Source organism: Aptenodytes patagonicus, unplaced genomic scaffold, assembly GCF_965638725.1.
Source record: "Aptenodytes patagonicus unplaced genomic scaffold, bAptPat1.pri.cur scaffold_43, whole genome shotgun sequence".
Taxonomy (NCBI): domain Eukaryota; kingdom Metazoa; phylum Chordata; class Aves; order Sphenisciformes; family Spheniscidae; genus Aptenodytes; species Aptenodytes patagonicus.
In genome coordinates, this window is record NW_027472001.1 from 543,422 (window position 1) to 563,825 (window position 20,404).

Here is a 20,404-nt window from a genome sequence, read left to right on the forward strand (position 1 = left end):
AGGCAAAACCTTTGGCGATAGCTGTCCCAAGTCCCCTCGGCGTCTGGGGCTTTTCCTGTCACCCCCTGCCTTTTTATACAGGTTTCTCCTCCCCTTTAGCTGGGGAAAGATAGGGAGCAGCAGTCGCTGGCTGACCGTACGTGGGTGGTGAGGAACAAGAGCAACAGAGAGGGCCTCTGGTTTTAACGTGACCTAAAATCAGAAGCGTCTTCAATCACGAGTCCGCACCGGGACCTGCAAGAGAGCTGTAGCCATCACTGCTGGAGCAACAGTAGCCCTCCACAGCAACGAAAGACAGCGTCTCTTTCCGTGCCTCAGAAAGAAAGGCCCGACAACAAAGGCCATCACTGCTGGAGCAACAGTAGGCCTTGGTGCAGGCCGGTGGTGAGGGCACTGCCTGCGCTGGGCAACTCCCCGCTCCCCTTCCCCTAGGGACCAGCCAGCCCTTGCTGCTCCTCACAGGAGGGACTGTTGGCTGGCCGCCTGCATGCTGCCGCATGCTCTTCAGATATGGCCCAGCAAGCGTCCCTGGTCCCTCTCCACCTCCTGTCTCCAGAAGAGAGAGCTCTGTCCCTTCCTTTTGCTGCAGCAGCAGCTCCCAGGCCCTTCTGTCCCAGCTCTCTGGTGTGAGAGCTGGGCAGGCAGGCACACAGAAACCTTCCTGGCTTTTTTTTGTGCGTGTCGGAATGTCACGGGCAGGCACCGGGTGTAAGTGTTTTGCACGAGTCACTTCTGCTTGCTTTTAAGACCCTTTTTTGGTACTGGTCTTTCAGGGAAGGCTTATGCAGGCGAGAAGACAACCTCTCCTGTAGTGCTGAGGAAGGGAGAGAAGGCGGCAGGCAGGTTTCCAGCATCATGTGCTCGGCTGTGAGCCGTCAGCAGCAGGATGGCACGGGCTGGCCTGAAGCCCCTTCCCGGGGCTGGTGCTCGCTTCCCCATTCACTTCCCAAGGCAGAGGCCAAGTCAGAGGGGCACTGAGGGGGCTGCGCAGACCACTGTCCCCCCCAGCATCACTGTCTCCCTGGCACCCAATCTCATCCACCCCTTGCTTTGACTGAACAGGGAGAAGAAGAGCTTTGGCCTCCGCGGGACCTGGTGGTGCTGGCTGGTAGCCCTCCTCCCCTTCACAGTCCTGCTCTTGGCAGTGCTCGTGCTTCTCCGGTAGCGCGCTGCCTGGCCCATGGCGACAGCTGACGGGACCGTGGAGCCCGGTGGAGGAGGGCTGTTTGTGAGCCAGGGTTCCCAGCCCGGGGAGGTTTCCTCGCCACACGAGAGGCTGCACAGCTCTCGTGCCAGTCCCAGGAGGCGCAGCACCTCCTGCTGACTCGCTGCGAATGACCCCTGCCTCCTCTGGCATCGCCCTGGGAGAGTGGTGGCACTTGGGCCTAGTGCTTCGGCACAACCGAGAACGCGGTCGTGCAGCTGCGTGAGGCTTGATTGCTGCTCCACCACGGTCTCTCTGATGGCTTCCGCTCTGCCACCTGGCAGCTGTGGGGCAGCCTAGGTATGTGCCCTGGCCTCCCTTTCCATTGGGAAACCCCGGCTGCCGCCAGGGATGAGAGGCCTGGCTCCACGTGCTGGAGCTCTCGCACAGCCCAGGGAAGAGGGCAGCTCAGGAGCCGCTGTCTCTGCCAGAGGCAGGCCACCGTCCATGACAGGCACTGTGTGGATGGAGGGATGGGAGAGCTGGAGGGCTCCCCTGTCTGAGCTGGGGCAGCGGGGGGCTTGGGGAGGGATCAGGGGAGCAAGAAAGGAGCGAGCCTGCTGGGAAGATGGCGACAGGCTGTGTAGCTGCAGGGGAAGGACCAGTGGTAGCAAAGAGCTGTGTGTGCCGGCGGCAGCTGGTCCTTGGGAACGGGGGAAGCAGCTGGAAATTCAGCAACAGGTCGCTGCAGGAGCCTCCCTTCGGCACTGTCCTCGAAGAAGTGGGGTGGCGCTGGCCGCCTCTGAGTCGGTGGCTCAGCGTCAAGGAGGGAGCCTGGGTCACGGTGGCAGCTGCTCAGCAGGCGATGACATATGGAGGATGTCACTGTTAGCTGATTGTGTCGCTTGAGGACAGCTGACGGGTAAGCGATGAGCTAGAGAGGAGGCCACTGCTGGGTGACTGTGAGCACTCCCGTGAGGGCAGAGGGCCAGTCGTCCCGCACAGAGGCCCCGGGCTCACTGTGCAACTCGCACTGTGCGGTGAGGTCCTCGTCCTCCTCCCAGCGGGGCACGGCCATCTTCTCCTGAGGTACCCCGTGTGCCACAGGGCGCTGACAATGGCTTCTGCCTGGGAGAGGAAACATCACCGCTCAGGCCTGGAGAAAGCAGCAGTTTTCCTCCCCAGACTCCTTGCTGAGGTCTCCCCCAAGAGCGACAGTCAGACTGTCCACGGAGTGTTGCTCTTTGCAGATATTTCAGGTGGGGTGACACGAGCCGTTTTGGGACACACCGGGCCCTTTGGAGCCCCGCCCCTGCCCCTCAGGCAGAGTGGCCATCTTGTCACTGCTGGGATGCCCAAAGAGAGCGGGATGGGTTATCTTGGGTGGTCAACCACAGCTGCCACCAGCACTGAGCCGGGGCATGGGAAGGTGTGACCTACAGGCTCTCGGGCCAGGCAGCGTGGAACTGGCTGCCAGGTCCTTTGGCCCACGTGGGCATTTCCTGACTTCTGGGTGTCCGCGTTACAGGTTTCACTGCTCTGACGGAGAAATTCATCCAGAGGAGCGGCGCAGACAGAGGCACCGATGAGCTGGCGCAAACCCTCAATTACTACCTGTGTGACATTTTGGAGGGTAAGAGCCATGCTGCAGGACTGTCTGGCATCGGGCCGTGAGGCTGCTCATGGAGGGTGGAGGCAGACCTGCTGGGCAGCCTGGTCCTGCCTCCTTTGAAGGGCTGGAGCTTTCTGTGGCCCGGAGGAACAGGAAGAGCAGCCAGGGTCTCCTGGCGAGTCAGGACCAGCGCAGGTCCTTTCTGCTCCCCACTGTGGCTGAGGAGGCACCCGCTTTCTCAGCAGCCACCTCTGTGTCTCTGGCGTGAACACCCGGCTCAGTGATGCGTTAGGGCCCAGAGCAGGCTGAGGGCATCCAGCAAGTGCCAGCGCGAGAGTGACCTGAGGGTGCTGGCACTGACGTGTGTGTGCGTGTGCGAGACCCTCACGAGCCCCTTTTCACAGGGCACATCTTGACCCTTCCGAGCTGACCGTGAGCACATTGTGGCCACCCCTTTGGCAGCACTTGTAGAGCAAAGCAAGAGAGTCCTCAGGGATGATGAAGGGTGTGGAGCATCTCTCCTGTGAGGAAAGGCTGAGAGAGCTGGGACCGTTTAGCCGAGAGAAGAGAAGGCTCAGGGGGGATCTTAGTAATGTGCCTAAAACCTGAAGGGAGGGTGCAAAGAGGACAGAGCCAGGCTCTTTCCAGCGGTGCCCAGTGTCGGGACCAGAGGCCACGCCACGGGCACGCACTGAATCACAGGAGGTTCCCTCTGTACGTCAGGAAACGCTTTGACTGTGAGAGTGACTGAGCGCTGGCACAGGTTGCCCAGGGAGGTTGCGGAGTCTCCCTCCTTAGTGCTCCTCTCTGGGCAGAGGGGCTTGCTCCGTGGCTTCTGGAAGAAGGTGTCCACATGACTCTTCCTTTCCTTCCCTCTGTCCACAGAGATGCTGATTTTTGGAGGAGACATCTTGAAGTTTGCTGGTACGTACTTAGGACGACGATGCCCACGTCTAGTCATCTGCAGCATTTAACTGTTGTGGCGGCCATTTGCTCTGCTCTCCTTCTCAGGAGGCTCTGTGCAGCACCTTGAGCCAGCTTTCTGGCCAGGCATGCACCCCGCCCTTTCTCCAGGCTTCTCTTTCCCCCCGGGCCTGCCTGCGGTTTGGCTTTGGCAAGGGCTGTGGCTCCCCTCACTCTGCCCCCACTTGTAGGGCCCTGGGCTGGGGGTGGGGGCAAAGAAGCGCTGAGAGGAGGAGACCGCCTAGAAAGCGCAGCCCAAAGGTGTGTGTTGGGGTGGTGGTGAGGGGCAGGGAGGCCCTGGTGGTGGCGGAGCTCGGGCTGCCAGGCTGCGAGGCGGGGAGGATTCCCTGGTGTGCTGCAGCTGCAGAGGAGCGCTTGGGGCAGGGGGTGCCACCGCTGCCGGCTGGCTGCTGCTGTGGCTGGCCCGGGAGAGGAGAGGTGTCCCGGTGCCATCGTCCTGGAGGACCATGCCCTCCCACAAGCCCATCTTCCTCAGCACATTGGCCGGTTTCTGCTGTCCCTGCCACTGAGCGTAGGTCGGGGAGAGTCAGGTCTCAGCAGAGCCTTTACCTTCCCCTCGCTTTCCCCAGGGGATGCTGTGCTGGTGCTGTGGAGAACAGGACCCCAGGAGCTGGCTAAGACCATCAGCCTGGTGCTGCAATGTAGCTGGCAGATCCAGAAGAAGTGTGGGAGTCGTGACACGCACGTGGGTCAGAAGGTCCAACTGAAGATAGGTACGGGCGCTGTGCCAGGCGCAGATCCGTGGCACTCTCCCGTGCCATAGGGTGCTTCTCACGGGCAGGGAACGCGGGGATCCCTACTGGGGCTAGTGCCAAAGGAAAGCATGTCCTGCGAGCATTCAAGGGGCCAGCTGTAGTCGGAGTGGGGATGGGAGACCAGGACTGCTGGCTTTGCGTGCGTTTGCAGATGCAGAGGAAGCTTAAAGGCAGAGCGGGTGTCAGATCAAGTATTAGGGTCTTTGAATGCCTGCTTTAGCACAGACGTCTGCGGGAGGTAGTTCTCCTTTCCTTTTTTTCAGGTGGGGGCGGCTTTGCATCCTTTCCCCTGCTGGATTCTCCCCTGCCTTTCACAAAGAGCAAAGGGGAACTGCTTTGCATACGGCTGTGAGAAGGGCTTTGGCAGGCTGTTGTGTTTTCTCAAGCAGACAGCTCCAACCTGCCTGCACGTAAACGGAGCAGGCGGTGATCAAGCCCGCTGGTTTGCTGGGCTTCTGGGGCAGGCAGCTGGGCAAGATGCCCGGCACTCTCAACACATTGTCAATGTCACCTTTGCTTGTCTCTTTCTAGACACCCGTTTCAGGGACCTGTGTCAGTATCCCCCCGAGTAGGACGGAGGACGCCCTCCCCTTCCATAAAGCCCGTCTCCCCACTGGGCTTCAGATTAGCTTCTGACCAGCGGAGATGCTGGGGACTGTAGAGCTCAAAATGTTCCCTGTGTCAGTTCTGCTTCTCCCTCTCTCTCTCTCTCTCTCACCAGGGATCTCTGCAGGGTCCATGAGCCTCCTGACTGTCGGAGACAAGAGGCGGCAGTACTTCTTGATCTGCGGCCAGGCCCTGGGTGAAGTTTGTGAGGCTGAACAGCTTGCGAATGCAGGTGAAGTTATCCTCTCAGCCACCTCCTGGGAGCTCTGTGAGCAGCACCGGCTCAGGACCAAGCGTCTTGCAGGCAAAAGAGCTGTGAAGGTAGGTGGATGGGACGGCCTCTAGAGCGATTCCGAGGGCCCGGACCTGGGCATGAATGAGGGAGGTGTCAGAAGGCCGAGGAGCTGAATGTGGAGAGAGCTGTAGCTGTGAAAGCGGGCAGGCAGCTGAAGCTCTTGTCCTTCCATCTCGGGGGTAACGGTGGGCTGGGCTCGCTTGGTTTGAGGGGTCGGGAGGCACTGGAAGGGTTTTGGCCCCACCAGCAATGTCCTCTGTGGGTCATGGAGCTGTTGTTGACAGCTGGGGGATGCTTGGGTGATACCTGCCCAGCTCCGGTGCTTCTGAGGAAGTACTTGTGTCCCATCCAGCCAGGTGGGCTTGTTGTGCCCTTTTCTGGGCAGTGACGGTGGAGGGCAGGCTCTGTCCCCTGGACTCCTGGGGAGGCCAGTGGCAGTGCTTTCATTCTGTGTGTCTCCAGGTTACAGGCATGGATTGGATGTCTTGGTCAGAATGCCAAGACGCTTTACGCAAGCTTGTACAACGCTCAGTGAGCCACGGCTTGGAAGGGGAAGGTGGGTGCCAACTTCACCTTGTTCTGTGATTGCCCGGAAAGGTGGGGCCTGGCTGCTTCAGGGGCCAGAGAGGAACCACCTCCGCCCTCTCCCCCCTTTCGGATAGCACTCCTGCTTTTGGCCCTCCTGTGCCTCAGCTGGGGCAGTCGCTGCTGCTGCCTCCTCCTTCCAGGGGACAGCTCTGCCCCGAGCATCTGGAGGTGGCAACATGAGCAAACGCAGAAGACTCTTTCTCCCCCGTTTCCAGCGCCAGCCCCTGCTTTCCAACACCTCGTAGTCCCATCCTCCCAGCGACCAGCTGCATTTTCTCTCCTCAGGCGCCATGAGGCCTGCTTTTCTCTTGCCCAATGATTATGATGCGGAGGAGGTGCTTAGGCAGTACATACCAGAAGCTGCTCTCAGGAAGGTACGGCCAGGCCGCCACTGCTGGGGGCTGCATTTTTGGAGGGTAGAAGAAGTGGTGCATTGCAGAGATGGAGTCTTCACGAAGACAGACAAACAAAAGAAAATGCACCCTGAGACAACAACGCGGGGAAACTGAGCCAAGGAGCACCGGTGCTGCACCATTGTGTGCGTTGTCCTCAGAGAGACATGGGTGGCGGGAGGCGGACTTCTGTCTCTCTGTCTTTTCCGTGGGTATGGTGCTGGAGGTGCTGCGGACATGATGGTGGCATAAAGGGGAGATTCCACTGAAGTCCCTAGAGCATCCCTGAGGGTCGGCCCTCATGCCCATACCTGTCCCAAGATGGGGTGTTACCGGAGCACCTTTCTCTCCTTTGTCATTTGTGTTATGATTCGGCATCTGCCTGCCGCAGGCTGGGCAGCCTGCCGGCCGTTTGCACTGAGAGGAGGATTTATCCCTTCCTCCGGTAGTACCTGCTATTGCCAGTACGCCTGCCGTCCCTCGGTATCTGGTGTGGGCAGTAAGCCCCCAGGAGAGCAGGCTGGTGAAGCCGTCGTGCTCTTGTCTTCCAGCTTGATGACAGCGTGCCGCTGGACCTCTTCTCTGAGCTACGGCCAGTCACCAGCCTCTTCATCCAGCTGCGGCTGGCTGAGGATAAAACCACAGTGGAAGTCTACACGATCCTCCGCAATGCCAGCAGGATGATGCGAGAAATCCTCTGTCCTCACAAGGGCGAACTCAACAAAGTCCTCCGGTTTGATAAAGTGAGTGTGGGGGAGCAATCGCCTCCCCCCACGCTGAGAGGGTGGGCAGTGAGCAAGAGGGAGAGACTCCCTCTTAGGCATTGTAGCAAGATGTGCTGCATCTGTCCTTGGCAGGGCTGCACGTTCCTCTGTGTGTTTGGACTCGCTGGAGAAAAGCTGCCCTACGAGAGCCTTCACGCCTTGCAGAGTGCTATTCAGATCTTCAACTCGTGCTCCACAATGCTCGGGGAAAGAGAGTGAGTGTGTGGCGGGGGTGAGGGGGGTGCATGCTGGCTGGGACGGCGCAAGGGGGCTTACCAGGAAGAGACGTGCCTTCCAGCTTGCCCTCCCTTGTCCCTGGCAGGAAGGAGGCAGTGCCCTGAGAGGTGGCAGGTGACCCCTGGGCTTAGCCCACGGCAGCCAGGCCGAGTCCCTCTGAGCACACCCTGCTAGCCACCGCGCTGGAACGAGCCCTCGCAAGGGCGAGAGGCTCCTTGGTGTCAGAGGCAGGCCCTTCTGGGTGACTGGCCCATGACCAGGGATGGGGCCCAGCCACCTGATCTCAAGATGCTGTCATGGCAGGCGGTGCCATCGTGGGGGCGCCTTCCTCCCTCCCTCCCTCTTTGCTCACGAGAGGGCTGTGGCCTTCTGCAGGTCGCAGCTCAGGGAATGTGGCCTCAGGGGAAGTGTCCAAAACTTGCTGCATGCGCTCTACCCCTGTCCCTTGTCCCTTGCAACCCGGGTATGTTGCGCCCCTGAGCTCTCCAAGTCCCCGAGACCCGTGCTGGCAGGGCAGGATGGCAGGTGGCCCAGGCTAGCGCCGAGGGGAGGTGCGGGAAGGGATGAAGCCGGGCGGGCTTCATGAAGGGGCGCTGCTGAAGCCGCACTCTCCCCGTGTGCCAGGGCAGTGTCTGTTGCAGTTACCAGCGGGACGGTGTTCTGCGGACTCACTGGCCACCCTGTGAGATATGAATACACAGGTACGAGGCGTGTGTCTGAGGTGCGGGAGGCTGTCGTGGGCCTGCTTAAGCATAGCAGTCTGGAAGAGGAAGGTGGGCTGGGAGAGGGCTTGCCCAGCAGCCCGTCAGGAACGGCCCAGGCAGCTCTGGTCCTGGCCTGGGGCGGGAGAATGGGCTCCGTGGCCGGTTGTTCCCCTGAGTTCTCCTGACCCCGCCGTGGGGTTGGCCTGTGCCGGAGGTGAGGCAGCCATTGGCCTGGAAGGGTGCCGTGGGGCTGGTGGCACCGGCACATCAATGCGTGCTCTCTCTTTCTCTCCCTGGCAGTCATTGGCCAGAAGGTGAATTTGGCAGCCCGGATGATGGTGCACTACCCCGGGCTGGTGTCCTGTGATGCAGTGACCTACGCCACCTCTCGGCTGCCCCCTTACTACTTCAGGGAGCTGCCGGCGAGAGAGATGAAAGGCCTTAGGCATCCTGGCACTGTCTACCAATATGTGGGGATCCCCGAGGAGAGGTGAGTGTCCTCTGAGAGGGCTGGATGAGGGGACGGTGGCACCGAGGGTGCAGCCTTGGCCAGCAAAGAGGAGTTCTGCAGAGAGAGACCAAGCTGGTCTCCCTTCCCTGTGGCTGAGAGGGTCGGAAGCCCTCGCGTGGGAGGCTTTTTGCCTTTCTCCCCTGCTGTCTCCTGCTGGCTCTGTCCAAATGGCTTTCGACTGTGCTTTCCGTGCTGTGCTTGCTCCAGCCCATGCCCTGGTAACGCTGACCCAAGGAGGTTTTTGTCCCAGCTGCTTCTGAGCAGGAAGCTTTGGGCCAGTCCGGTTCCCATGGGGAAACGTGGACCATCGGGACACTCTTCCTCATGTCTTCCTGCTGAAATCTCAGCTCTTCCCCCGGGCCAGGAGTTGACCCCCTCTTTGGATGAGGGTTTGAATGTTAACATTGCCGTCTCTTTGAAACTACGGGAAGACTTGAGCCAAAGGTGCCAGGTGCTTGGCATCCCAACCCGTTCAGTGACACAAGTCCTCCTTTCCAAGGCACTTGTTTTTCTTGGCCAACGTGGTAAATGTCTGCTAGCCAACAGCACACCCTGGCTTCTCTCGCGTGTCTCCGATTTCTCTGGGTATGGCCTCTGGTGATGGACTCTCGATACGTTCTCCTGCCGCGCCGTGGCCATTGGGCTTCTTTATGCTTGCAGCTGTCCTAGCGTGCAGCTCGAACGTTGGCTAGGGGAGCGTGCAGGGGCTAACACGCTGCTCGAAAGAAAAGCAGGTACCCGAGGAGCAGCACGTCCTGCCCCTCCCTGCCAGGCTGCTTCTCTACGTCCCTTGGCTTCTCACCAGCTAATTGACTTGTGTTTTCTGTTCCCCTGTTTCTAGCATATTTGGCATGGCTCTTACCAAGAAGAGGTCCGAGTACGTCCCATTGCTGGGTAGGTGGAGAACGCCTTGCTCTTCTGAAGCCGTTTCTTCCCCTTGGTAACTTTTAGTGCCACGCTGGGAAGGGAGAAGCTTTTGCCAGGGACGGTGTTGCCTGCAGCGGCCCTAAGGAAGTGCCGCCTGTCTTGGTCACTACTTGGCTGATATCTTTGGGGTGGAAAGCAGGGTGAGGCGCCTGGTGCTCCCTGCCGTGCTCCAGACCTGGTAGGAAGGTTCCTTTCAGCTATGGAGCTGCTCACCCCCTGGGGGCTAAACTGATCCCTGTCTTTGGGATCAGGAAAGAGATTTCCTTCTGCCAGACTGACAGAGAGTCTGGGTGGTAGGTTCTCCCCCTGGTAATCCTCAGCGTTCCTTTCTTGGCAGCATCTGGGTGTAGATATGGAAATGCCAGGACACACGGGATGCCTTTAATCACTCGGTGTCTTGCCGGATGCTTTGGGCCTTGTTATGGGTTAGGCCTGGTAGGCAGCTCAGCCCCACAGAGCCGCTCGCTCCCCACAGTGGGATGGGGAAGAGAATCGGAAGGGTAAAAGTGAGAACACTGGTGGGCTGAGATACAGGCAGCTTAACAGGTAAAGCAAAAGCTGCGCACGTGCGCAAGGCAGAATCGGGCACTCATTCACTGCTTCCCATCGGCAGGCAGGTGTCTAGCCATTCCCAGGAAAGCAGGGCTTCATCATATGTAATGGTGACTTGGGAAGACAAGCGCCATAACTCCGAATGTCCCCCCTTCCTCCTTTTTTCCCCCAGCTTTCCTTGCTGAGCACAGCATCATATGGTATGGCAATAGGCCTGTGGTCAGTTGGGGTCAGCTGGCGCAGCTGTGCCCCCTCTCAGCTTCTTGTGCACCCCCAGCCTGCTCGCTGGCGGGGCGGCGTGAGAAATGGAAAAGGCCTGGACGCCGTGCAAGCATTCTTCAGCAATAACTAAAACATCGTTGTGTTATCGACACCAATGTTTGGTCGCAAATCCAAAACACAACACCATACGAGCTATTCCTGAAGAACATTAACTCTAGCCCAGCCAAAACCAGTACAGGCCTGAAGACGCTGCCTTAACTCCCGGGAAGCGCTCTGTGGCTCGTGGTACAGCAAGGAGATGCTTTGAGCCTCTTTGGGACATAGCTGCCTGCAGCAACTCAAATCATCCCTTCCAGTCTTGTGCTGGATCACTGTGGGGAGTTGCATGGGGCCGGCTGAATCTCTGTGCCTGTGGGAGGGGAGGGGTGCGGGGCAGGGAAGAGGGCATGGGAGCCGCGCGGTGGGGCAGGCGGGCCCACTACTGCTCTGAGGAAGGCAGAGGTGCAAAAGCTGGGATGAGCGGGCGGGAAGGAGGCCTGGGTGCAGGCAGGCTGGCGGATGTAGTGGCGGGGAGGGAAGCTGTGGTGGAGGGTGCCAGCAAAAGGGACGGCTCTTTGCTTTTCAGCACGTGCCAGCAGCTCGTTTTCTTGTTTGTCTTCCCAGGTCGGGAGAAGGAGATTGACCTCTTTGTCAGCTGCTTGAAAGCCTATAAGGCTTTAGGAGAAAGGCACATCCTGGCATTTGAGGGCCCGATGGGCTCCGGAAAGAGCCACTTACTTACTGAACTGGCCTATTTAGGCCAGGCTGCTGGCCACAGGTACAGGTTTTTGACCTGCAGCTTTGGGACACTGCCCCTGCCCGTACCCTGGCAGCCATGGAACACTCCAGCCCCTCTGCCAGTGCGCCTGGCCCTTGGGCTGCAGCCTCCCGAAAAAGCCTCCTGGAGACACTCGCTAGGAGCTCCTGCGTGCTCTGCTCCCGCCTCTGCCTCTTTGGGGAGTTGGAGGTGGCTTCTTGAGCCATGGCCTTTCCTGCTTCACCTCTGGGCCAGGCACAGACAGAAGGAAAGGGCTCAAGCTCAGTGCTTTTCATCTGACTCCAGACCCAACAGACAGCAGGGCGGCCTGTCTCAGAAGCCCTGCTTGCCCTCTGCGTGTTTCCCAGAAGGAGCACTGGGGCAGAAAAGCCTTCCCGTGGTCTGGGAGGCAGACTGCTAAGGTCTGGAGCCCAAAGGCAAACTCACCGCTTGCTCCATCCTTGCCTCTTAGCCCCGTGAGTTCCTCTGCAGGGGGGACGTAACGAGACCTGGGCTGGCGCTGCGGAGACACAGGGCCTGGACCTGGCTCTCCCAGTGGCTTGGCAGCAAGTGCCCCTCTGTGCCCTTTCTCGTAGGAGGAGTGAAAAGCTTGGCCTTCTCTGGGAAGCACTTTGAGATGGGTGGCTGAAGAGCTCCCCCCAAGGGCATCTCCACCCCTTTTGTCTTAGAAGGCTTGGGCTGTTGGGGATCTCAGTCCCTTTTGCTTTTGCACGGCAGGGTAGTTGCCATGGAACTGCTAGAGGTCAACGTGAGGCAGTCCTTCTCTGCCATCCGTACGCTGACGGCCAGGGCCCTGGGCCTCCAGGACTGTGAACTGTGCAGTGACAGGCAGTGCATGCTGCAGACGAAGCTCCGAGGGACAATCGAAGAGAGCAGCTATTGCCTCCTCAATGACGTTTTCCTTGTCAAGGTGAGCGCGAGAGGCCTCTCTGGCCCTGGAGAAGGCCTTCTCACGAGCTTTTCTGGGTCTGGCGTCGGGTGGGCACGCTGCTGGGAGTGCCTTAGCTCAGGGGTGGGAATCGCAAGGGTCCTAGCACACGTTTCCCATTCCTGGGCCCGGGGGGCTCCCTGACTGTGGTGAGATCATGTCCCGTGCTGCATCTGGCAGTGCCCGGTGCCTTGTTCGGCACCCTGGAAGTGGCATTGGAGAGAGGCTGGTGCTGACCTCGTGCTGAGGTCACTGCTGTGTGAGTGCTCTGCTCCAGTCAGCCCAAGATTCCCACAGCCAGAGAGCCAGCTCTTCAGCCCACCCCCAAGCCCCAGCTCTGCCAGAGACCCTCAGCAGAGGGCCTTCGCTTTAGGCTCCAGGTGAAGTCCCCCCTGTGGCTCCTTGCGCCTGTGTTGGGGAGAGGGAAGGTGCGGAGGCCAGCAGAGGCGGTTTGCTCTGTGGTCTTGCTCGGTGGGTAGGTGTGCCCTAGCCCCGGAGTGATCTTTCTCCCTGACTCCTTTTCTGGCCAGTTTCCCGTTTCGGACAAGGTTCGCGAGATGCCTGAAAGTCAAAGGAAAACGGAATTGCACTCGACTTGGGCAAAAGTGCTAGAGAAGGTGAGCATTTCTCCTCCTTCCTCCTGGGTCAGAGAAGGAAAACAACCCTGCCAGCTGTGGGCTCTGCACCACAGCGTGTGAGCGGGTGAGAGGACCAGGCATCTGGGTTATCGCCATTCAGGGCCTGAGAAACCCCCCACCTCCTCCCCGCAGCCCCACAAGCACACCCAATAACTTTCCTCCCGCAAGGTGTGCCCTGGAGGAGGAACGATGTCTTCTGCATTCCCTTGCCCAAGCTCCCTCCTTCTGCAGGGCAAGTGATGTTAGGTGTGACCTTAAAGTCTCCAAGAAATTAAGAGTCAGTAAGCTTCTGAGCAGGGAAGTGGTTGGGGAGAGACATCAGAGCATCCTCTCAAGAGACAGAGGCTAAATCTCCTCCCCGGAAGACACTTGAGAATCCACCGGACTGCCCTCAGAACACCCTGCTTTTTTTCAGGCCATTGGAGCAGAATTTGGCATATTTGTCATCGACAATGCCCATTTCATCGACCCTGCCTCCTGGAGTATCATGTCACCCCTGCTCCAAGACGTCTCCCTCTTCACGGTCATGAGCTTAGCTCCAGGCTACGCGCGAACAGAGAGCTTTTGCAAAGCGGCAGCAGAGAACACAACATCCCAGCAGATCACCTGTCTTCACCTGGACGAGCTGAAACCTTCAGCCATGGTGCAGAAAGTCTGCCAGGGCCTTGGAGTGGTCAGCATCTCCAGGGATCTAGCGAGGTAAGTTCGAAGCAGGGGAGCTCTTCCTGAGGGCTTGAACCTATGCAGACCATGGAAGGGACTCACCTCCCCAGGAAAGGGAGCGCAGGGCCGCTAGAAGCATCAGTGCCTCTAGCAAGTACTGGGCGCGGGTTGCTTTTTATGCCTCGCCCTGGCAGGTGGGAGCCGAGAGTGGGCAACTCCCTCGGCACAGAGCGTGGGAGGTGTCAGCCCTTCGCTGTTGCACAGGGAGGAAGGGAGGAAGGGAGGAAGAGTCCCAAGCCCAAGCGTGGCTGGGGTGTGAAAAGGCCTTGGTCTAGGTGGCCAGGCTGTGGGGGAGATTCCCCGGGGCAGAGGTCTGCCCTGCTGCCAGAGAGGATCTAGGCTCCCGAGGAGAGGAAAGGCAGGGCTTGCTGCTCTGTGCTTTGGGCATTGTCCGCAATTCTTTTCCGATGGACTTCCGTGAAGGCTGGGGGTTCAGGGGGGCCCAAAAGCTCAAGCCAGCGGGAGGACCGTCCCTTTCAAAAGTGAGGTGTAGCTGTGACGAAGATGCTGGCTACCCTGCTATGCCCGAGTTACTCGCCGCCCACCTGAACTGTGTTTCACCTTACTTTCCTTGTGGGGGTCACTGCCGGGTCTGCTCCTGTCCAGGTTCCTGATCCAAAGAAGCTTGGGGGTCCCCTATTACTGCGAGGAGCTGCTGCGCTGCCTTTGTTGCAACGACATGCTCTTGTTCCGCAACCGGAGGCGGGGTGAAAAAGCAGAGGACAACTGGGAGAACCTGATCAGTAAGCACCTTTGCTGCTGACTAGAGAGTCGCTGTGGCGCGTTGTCTGCAGCACAGTCTTGCCCTGTCGTTCCCCCATGGATCTGGGCAGAGTCAGATCTTGCAGCAGTGCAGAAGTTGGTCTGGCGGAGGTTGTGGGCTCCTGTGTGCCTCGCTGTTGGGACAGCCAAAGCAGGGGCTAGCGAGTTCTGGTGGCTTGGAGGGGCCTAAATTCTTGGGGCGGGGGTTGGGGGGCTAAACCAGAGGGGAAATTGTTCCGGAGCACATGTGTTTCTGGTGTTCCTTAGGCATTCTAATGGGCACGTAATTTACCTTGCCCAAACGCCAGCTCGCTTGAGAACAAACCCCAGCTTGGGGTGAGGGACAGGCCCGGGAAACTTGAATCCAAAACCATAAATCCCCACAAGGGTGCTGGTAACGGAAGAAAACGGTGGTAATGCCACCGAGAGAGCAATGCCAGCCAGAGTGCCGTGGCCTTGGGAACAGCCAGGACTGACGCTCCGTTTTGCATGACCACCGGCAATTTCCCTGGCTGCGGACGTAGAGCTGTTGAAGGCAGCAATGCTGCTGCTTTCTGTCCCAGGGCGTTCAGTCGCCCCCTGGGAAGTCTGGAAGCTTTGACTGAGGGACTGTTTGGGAAAGCTGGTCTGAAGGCAGAACATCTTTGGGAGGGCTGTGCAAGGAAACTGTTTTGCTCTGCTTAATGACCCACGTTCAGCGCAGGCAGGTCAGCGCGCCCACACTGGCCCGTGTAAGGTGGGACTTGTCCCATCTCAGGTGAAGTTTGAAATGTTTGCAAGCTGCAAGTCACTTTGCAAATTGCCTTATTCGTGCTCTCCTGCTCCACCCAGCTTCTGCAGTCGAGGCTTCAGCCCTCGCAGCAACCTCGAGCTCCAACGCGGGGAATGATGGCAGGGTCTGCATCATCAGACCAGACGTGAACCTGGAGAACACCATGCTGCCCGCCAGCTTGAAAGGTGAGGGGCCGAGCGCCGCTCTGCCGGCTCGCGGCTGTGCTGGGGCCCCTTCCCGGGGCATCGGCTAGAGGGAGGCTGGGCATCTGTGTGCTGCAGAGTCACCCTCTCAGCTTGGGGGCTCTGCTGGGAAGGTGGCTCCAGTCCAACCAGGAACAGGCCTGGGGTTGCGGGCAGCCCTTTCCCCCTCCTGGGCGTGGACCAGCCGTGAGCGTGCTGCCTGCTTTCCAACAGCGGGTAGGAGAGAAAAGCTTACTGGTGCAGCACTAAAATGGCTCCCTTTTCTCACAGAAGCAAAGCCTTTGCTGGGAAAAATCTTTGACTTGCCTCTGACTCGACTTTGAACGTGGCTTCTACCTCGCTATTCTCTTTTTAAGTTCCCCAGCTAGCGCTGGTCTCAGGGCACTTAATCCAAACCAAACCCGTTTTTTTTTCTGTGGATTGCCACGGAAATTCCCCCGTAGCCAGGGGAGCTGGATGGGGGAACTGTCAATGAGTGTCTCTCCTCTCTAGCCATAGCCATTTGTATGAACCTTGGAGAAGCGTCATGCTAAAAAGTTGTTTTGTCCAAAAAAAAAAGACGACAACCAAAAGAAAGGAATAGTATCGTCTGGCCAAGTTAAGACAACTGTTGTGGGGAGCTCTGAGTCCACCTCTGATGTGGGGAAAGTTCTCTGTTCTCTCTGCGCACTACTCCAGATCTGGTAGGGCGCATCATGGGATGCGTGTACCTGCTGGATCCTGCCCTCCTCACCCTTGGTGGAGGAGCGTGCGTTTGAGCGTCTTGCTCTTCCCCAGGCCTTGTGGCCTGCGATTCCAACAGGAGCGGAGCCATTTTGAAGACGCCTACCCTGGGTTGCGATTGCCCAGCAGGTGCAGTCCCGAGGAGAGGAGGCCAAAGTCGACCCCGTTTCATGTGTTGAAACTTTCCAGCCTCTCCAGCCTCAGCATGGGGAACAGGCAAGAGAGAGACGTGTTGCTGCTTTTTGACAGAGATTGCGCTGGCTCAGCTGGACCGGATAAAGCCGCTGAAGCAGATGGTTTTGAAGTTTGCAGCTGTCATCGGGCCAGTGTTTACCACCCAGCTGCTGTCGCACATCCTTCCCACTGGCGTCAGGCCCAAGATGAACTGCTTGTTGAACACGTTGGTGAGCGACAACATCCTTAAGCGGCTGAAAAGCACAGAGGTGCCAGAAGATGTCCAAGATCCTACCAAGGGGCCAGCCACCTCTCTGCGGGCAGAGCGCGGTAAGTGGTAGCAGTAAGGCGGACAAGGGAGCTCCCAGCTGTGTCCCGGCGGGGCTCCCCAGGGCATGGTGCGCTTCCCCCCGCCAGTGATGGGTGGGTGGAGCTCAGGCAGGCATGGCTGTTCGGGATGGGTTGTTCAAAGATCTTACAAGTCAATCTCAAAGCACACTAGCTTTGCACCGGAGGGAAGTCCGCACCAGCCGTCCCAAGTGCCTCTGCTCCCCTGCCTCCAAGCACTGCTCACAGCGCAGGCATGGGAGGGCTTGTGGAATCCCTGACATCCTCTCCCAGCCGCCTGCAGCGTCCAGATCAAAGATGCCCTCCAGAGTGCCCCGGGGCCTTTGACAGGCTTTTACTCGGCTTTGATTCCCCTGTGGCCCAGGGCGGGAAGCTCAGGAGGCTGGGAACCGCCTTGCCAAGAGCGGGGAGAAAGCGCTGGCCGGGGCTTGCTTCGGCTGGCGGCAACATCCCCAGCTCCTGCCTGGAGTGCAGCTGAGCACTGTGTCCCCAGGGCTGTGCTAGCGTCAGCAAGGCGAGCGGGCCCTTTCTCCCCGTGCTGCAAGGCTCGGTGTGCAGCAGCGCTGGTTCTCTGCCGAGGATGTGCATGACTTTCATACCCCGGCTGGGACGGCCCTGAGCCCTGGCCCCAGCTCGGGCTGCCGCAAAGGCCCTTTGCCTTGCAGGTGTGGAGAGGCCCTCTCTGAGCAAGACGACTGTGGAGCAGCAGTCTGGCGTCCTGGCCTTCTGTGTCCTGCTGCTGCGAGAGGCTGCCTATGAGCTGTGGCCCGAGAGACAGCGGGTCGCCTTGCACTGCAAGTGTGCCGCCTTCCTGGAGCAGCACGCGCACAAATGCAAGAGCTGCAGCCAAGGGGACTTTGTTGCCTTCCACCGCTTCGCCGTCACCAGCACCCAGGACGGAGGGAGCCCTCATGGCCCTGCTGCCCAGGGCGACTCCCGCAGCTGGGAGGCCTTGGTGCTTGCAGGAGAACAGCTGAAGAGGGCTAGGACCCACGGCACTGAGGGTATGCTGTGTACCATGCTCTGCAGCCCGGGCCCTCCTGGAGGCCAGGGGTGTGTGCTGGGGATCGGGTGGGAGTAGATCTGCTAGGGATGAGCCCAGGAGGTGAGGACGACCACTGCAGACTTTCCTCAGTCTGTTGGGACCCTTGCAAGGATCCTTGCAAGCCCGCTGGGAAGAGCAGCTCTTACCCCCGGGGTACGCGAGGAGGTGTCTAACCCCCTGTTTTCTTTCCAGATGCTGCAGATGCTCTGCAGCAGCAGCAGGCTTTCAGGGAGGAGGATTTTGGGTGAGCAGACAAGGTTTTGATTATTTTTGAAGCCAGTGAGCTCAGGGTCTCCAGAGGAGACAAAGGAAGCGGCAGCATTTGGCTGCCGGTTGTGACTCTAGCTTAGGGGAGAGGCTTTCTGTGCGGTGGGAGCTGGGAGGAGATGGCCACGGTGATGAGAGAGTGCTTGAGGAAGCCCGTGGGCTCAGAGTGATCGTCACCCTCCACTGGAGCAGCCCTTGCTTTGCAGTTCCTCCAGAGTAGCGCTGCAAACTCTGCAGGGGAGACGCCGCCCCAGGGACTCGAGTGCTTTGCCTGTGGGAGGTGACAGAAAGCCCAGCTTGTCTTTTTCTCCCTACCTACAAAGCACCTGTATGAGTCCTGCCTGCCCGTGGCCTCGTGCTCTGCTTTGAACAAAGGGCTTTTGATGCCGTCTCTGTGGGGAGAAGGACCAGTATAGGTGATGCCCGTGTATTCTGTGCTCTCTTCTTCCCCTGGGAACTGTCCTCTGACTAGTGTGGCAGGGCGGTTTCTGGCAAAGAGCGAAGAGACAACTGAGCTGCCCAGCAAGACCGACGGGAAGCACAACGGCACATGCGAATGCAAAGCCATCGTGGAATCGGTGCTTGTGCCTTTGGCTCGCCACTACATGGCAATGGGCGATGCTGCCAGAGCCTTTTACTACCTTCTGGAGTGCGCGGCTGCCTACCTGCATGTCTCCAACAGCTACATGGTGAGTTGCCCTGCTTGCCAGGACCCACTGTGCACGGAGTCCTCTCAGTCGCCTGGCTCTGGGCAGGACAACTTCCCCGTTGCAAGAGGGCATGCCTTCGCGGGGCCTTGGAAGGGAAATGCTGGGTCAGACCCTGACTTCTTCCTCCGGTTTGCCTCTTCTGCGGCAAGAGACACAGGGCACTGTGCCCTTAGCACGAGGAGCATTAGCAGGGAGGCGGTCTGAAGGATCACTGGTGCCTGTGCTCTGAGCCAGGGTGACTGTGTTTGAGCGGGCATCACCAGGGAGAGAAGCAGGCTCTCTTAAGACAGATGCCAGAGGCAACGGGGGAGGACAAGGCTGGCCATGGGCTCTGCACCCACGCTCACCTGCTCTCTGTGTGCTTGCGCAAAGGCCCTCATGAAGCTGAACGAAGCGGAGGTCCTGAGGAGCTCGGTAGAGAAGAAAGTGAATGTGATAGCCCGCTTTGAAGAGGCCACCTTCTTCAGCCTCAAAGGGGAGGTAAAGAGACGGGGAGGTCTGGAGGGACCGCCTGGGGGACGCAGCTGGATGCCTTCCCCAGTTGCAGTGGATATCCCTGGCATCTCCAGCCACTGGCAGATTCCTGCAGTCTCTTGGGCAACTACTCCATATCGGGATGATTCCCTTTTCCTGTGCAGGTCTGCTGTCATATGGGACGCCTGAAGCTGGCAAAGAAAATGATCAGGAAGGCGCTGAGCCTGCTCAAAAGGCAGTTTCCCCGGACCTCCGTTGGAGCCTTTGTCAAGCCACAGCTGGAAAAGTTTCAGTGTGCCGCTTATGTTGCCAGAAGAGCATCCTCCCTTCCGCAGGAGGCCCGGTAAGAAGCAGAACTGAGAACCCGGGAAGGAAGAGCCATTTCCTACCTGGTCCCAGGCATCTGGGCCCAGACCTGCCTAGACTTGAGGCCACACCTAACCTGACACATAGGCCTTAGCAGGACCGAGGCGTTAAGGACCGATGTGCGGGTAAAACAGGCAACGACAGAGCCCCACGCTCCCTCCCCTCCCTGCGCAGTCATAGGAACAAAGCACGCCTTTTGGTAAAAAGCAGCTTGCAGCCGGGGATGTGGCTGCTGACACGTGTTGGCTGCGGCAGGGGGTTGGTGGTGACTGGGAAGAGAGCGCTGTAAAGAGGGAGTAGAGGCTGAAGAGGGGCAGGGGTCTGGAGGCAGGACCGGGACATGGGGAAGGAGCAGTAGGTGGAGGTGAGGTGTGAGAATCAGGAAGCTCAGGGGCCGATACCCCTTTTCCTGCTGGTTCCCGGCTTTGCTTGGCCCCCCCCCCCCGGCACTGTAGTGCCAACGTGCCCTCTCGAGCGGTCAGCTTCCCCCGGCAGCACTTCTTTGCCCCCTTCCGCTCTGGCAGCCCTCTCTCCATCAGCTCCCTTTCCTCCGAGGAGGTGTAACTGGCTTGTCTGCCGCCCTGCTTTCCCCCGGCCCTGTCCGATTTAGCACTGTACAGCTAGAGCCTCTGGGCCCAGCAGTTTCTCTTGTGTGGCAGGAGGAAGAGGCTAGCCTGGCTGCTGCGGCAGAGCTGCTGCCTTTCCTTACTGGAGCACCTCTTCAGCCTGGAGGGCACTTCCAGCGGACGGACGTTCTCCCGCCTGGCAGCGCGCATGAAGGCCAACACGGACAGGGCGGCAGACTCCTATCGGGCAGCAGACTCCCGCCACAGATAGACTTAAACCAGAAGGGTGGAGCTGAAGTCAGCTAATTACACATCTCCTCCATGATGACCTTTGTTGTTGGGCCTTTCTTTCTGAGGCACGGAAAGAGACGCTGTCTTTCGCTGCTGTGGAGGGCTACTGTTGCTCCAGCAGTGATGGCTACAGCTCTCTTGCAGGTCCCGGTGCGGACTCGTGATTGAAGACGCTTCTGATTTTAGGTCACGTTAAAACCAGAGGCCCTCTAAAACCAGAGGCCCTCTCTGTTGCTCTTGTTCCTCACCACCCACGTACGGTCAGCCAGCGACTGCTGCTCCCTATCTTTCCCCAGCTAAAGGG

At 59.1% G+C, this 20,404-nt stretch overlaps 1 protein-coding gene across 1 annotated transcript; it reads left to right on the forward strand.

The window, feature by feature from the left end:
- Positions 1-1,772: 1,772 nt before the first annotated feature.
- Positions 1,773-20,147, forward strand: LOC143173262 (adenylate cyclase type 10-like). Its single transcript, XM_076363476.1, is given in 26 exon segments — positions 1,773-1,925; positions 2,129-2,245; positions 2,247-2,403; positions 2,673-2,777; positions 3,642-3,680; positions 4,310-4,453; positions 5,217-5,422; positions 5,859-5,952; positions 6,270-6,358; positions 6,928-7,119; positions 7,234-7,355; positions 8,002-8,078; positions 8,382-8,571; positions 9,434-9,486; positions 10,957-11,110; positions 11,828-12,020; positions 12,569-12,655; positions 13,092-13,375; positions 14,006-14,142; positions 15,002-15,118; positions 16,109-16,363; positions 17,047-17,385; positions 18,174-18,382; positions 18,776-18,883; positions 19,042-19,220; positions 19,903-20,147. Coding segments are annotated over 26 exon segments (3,978 nt in total). The 3' UTR covers positions 20,081-20,147.
- The last annotated feature ends 257 nt before the right edge of the window (positions 20,148-20,404 follow it).